The sequence below is a fragment of the Lucilia cuprina genome, chromosome 5 (assembly GCF_022045245.1).
Source record: "Lucilia cuprina isolate Lc7/37 chromosome 5, ASM2204524v1, whole genome shotgun sequence".
Lineage (NCBI taxonomy): Eukaryota > Metazoa > Arthropoda > Insecta > Diptera > Calliphoridae > Lucilia > Lucilia cuprina.
In genome coordinates this window covers 67,610,639-67,611,719 of record NC_060953.1, presented here as the reverse complement: position 1 = coordinate 67,611,719, position 1,081 = coordinate 67,610,639, and the positions used below count along the sequence as shown (strand labels likewise).

The window sequence follows — 1,081 nt, the reverse complement described above, 5'->3', positions numbered from 1 at the left end:
AAAAACTGATGATTATTATACAAATTTGGACTATCTCTGGATCCAATTGTTGGATTAGATTGAGGCTGTGATTGTGAAAGATCTTGAGATTGAGTTGGATTATCAGAATTGGATTCTAATAAATTTGGTGGATGCAAGTTGGAATCAGTAGCAGATTGACTAACTTGTCTTGGTGGGTAAATTAAATTTGAATTTGGGTTACAAAAAGGTCGTTGTTGTTGGACATGGGTTTGAGAATTTGGATCTCGAAACTGTGGATTTGGAGTATTTATGTTTCCTCTAGAAACATAAGAAGATAAAGGTTGTTGAACACGATTAGATTGATGTGTTTGTAGCAAAACATTTGAAACAATTTGAGGTTGTTGTGGTTGAGTTGGTTTGGTATTTGTGGTCAAATTAAGATTTTGAAAAATTTTAGAAACATTTGTCTCAATCATTTTATTTATCAAATTATAATCGATCGTAGGTTGTACATTTTGTTGAGGAACACTCTTGAAGTTCTTTAGAGCTCTGCCTAAATTAACTTCGATCATTTTATTAATTTGCGCATAATCTACGATAGATGGGTTAACAATTTGGGAATCAACAGAAGTTTCATTAACGTTTTGAGCAGTTGTAGTTTCATTATCAAAGTTTTCTGATTGATTAGATGCATTATTTGGAAAAGTAAACTCAGTAGTTGTTTGTGTATCTTGAAAACTAGGTTGTACTGTACTACGAGTTGTATATTGATGACCAGTTTGAGCACCGCGAGATTTTGCTCCTCTAGATCTACTAGACTTTGTAGAAAACGTAATTCTCTTTAGGTCTGATAATTCACAAGAAAGATTACAAACTGGGCATGCATTGTTGTCTGACAGAAAATTTTCAATACAAGCACGATGGAAAGAATGGTTACATTTAACTATTATCAAACATTCGATCTTATTGTCTTTTCGTTCACTACAGATATGACATTTCTCAAAATTTATTGAATCTTGCTCTGTCTGTGGAGATTGAGCAGCTTGCGCTCCCGAATTTTTAACTGGCGTATGACTCATCATTGTTAATCGCAATAAAAAGTATCAAAACCGAAAAAAAA

At 33.0% G+C, this 1,081-nt stretch overlaps 1 protein-coding gene across 1 annotated transcript in view; it reads right to left on the bottom strand.

Moving 5' to 3' along the window:
• LOC124420290 overlaps positions 1-1,043 on the bottom strand; it is a 2,816-nt gene extending 1,773 nt beyond the window's left edge. Inside the window, exons 1-2 of the mRNA XM_046952594.1 lie at positions 474-1,043; positions 22-251 (exon numbers count right to left, since the gene is read on the bottom strand). Coding sequence (XP_046808550.1) covers positions 22-251; positions 474-1,043 — 800 coding nt within the window. The remainder of the gene's footprint in view (positions 1-21; positions 252-473) is intronic.
• Between the last annotated feature and the right edge of the window lie 38 nt (positions 1,044-1,081).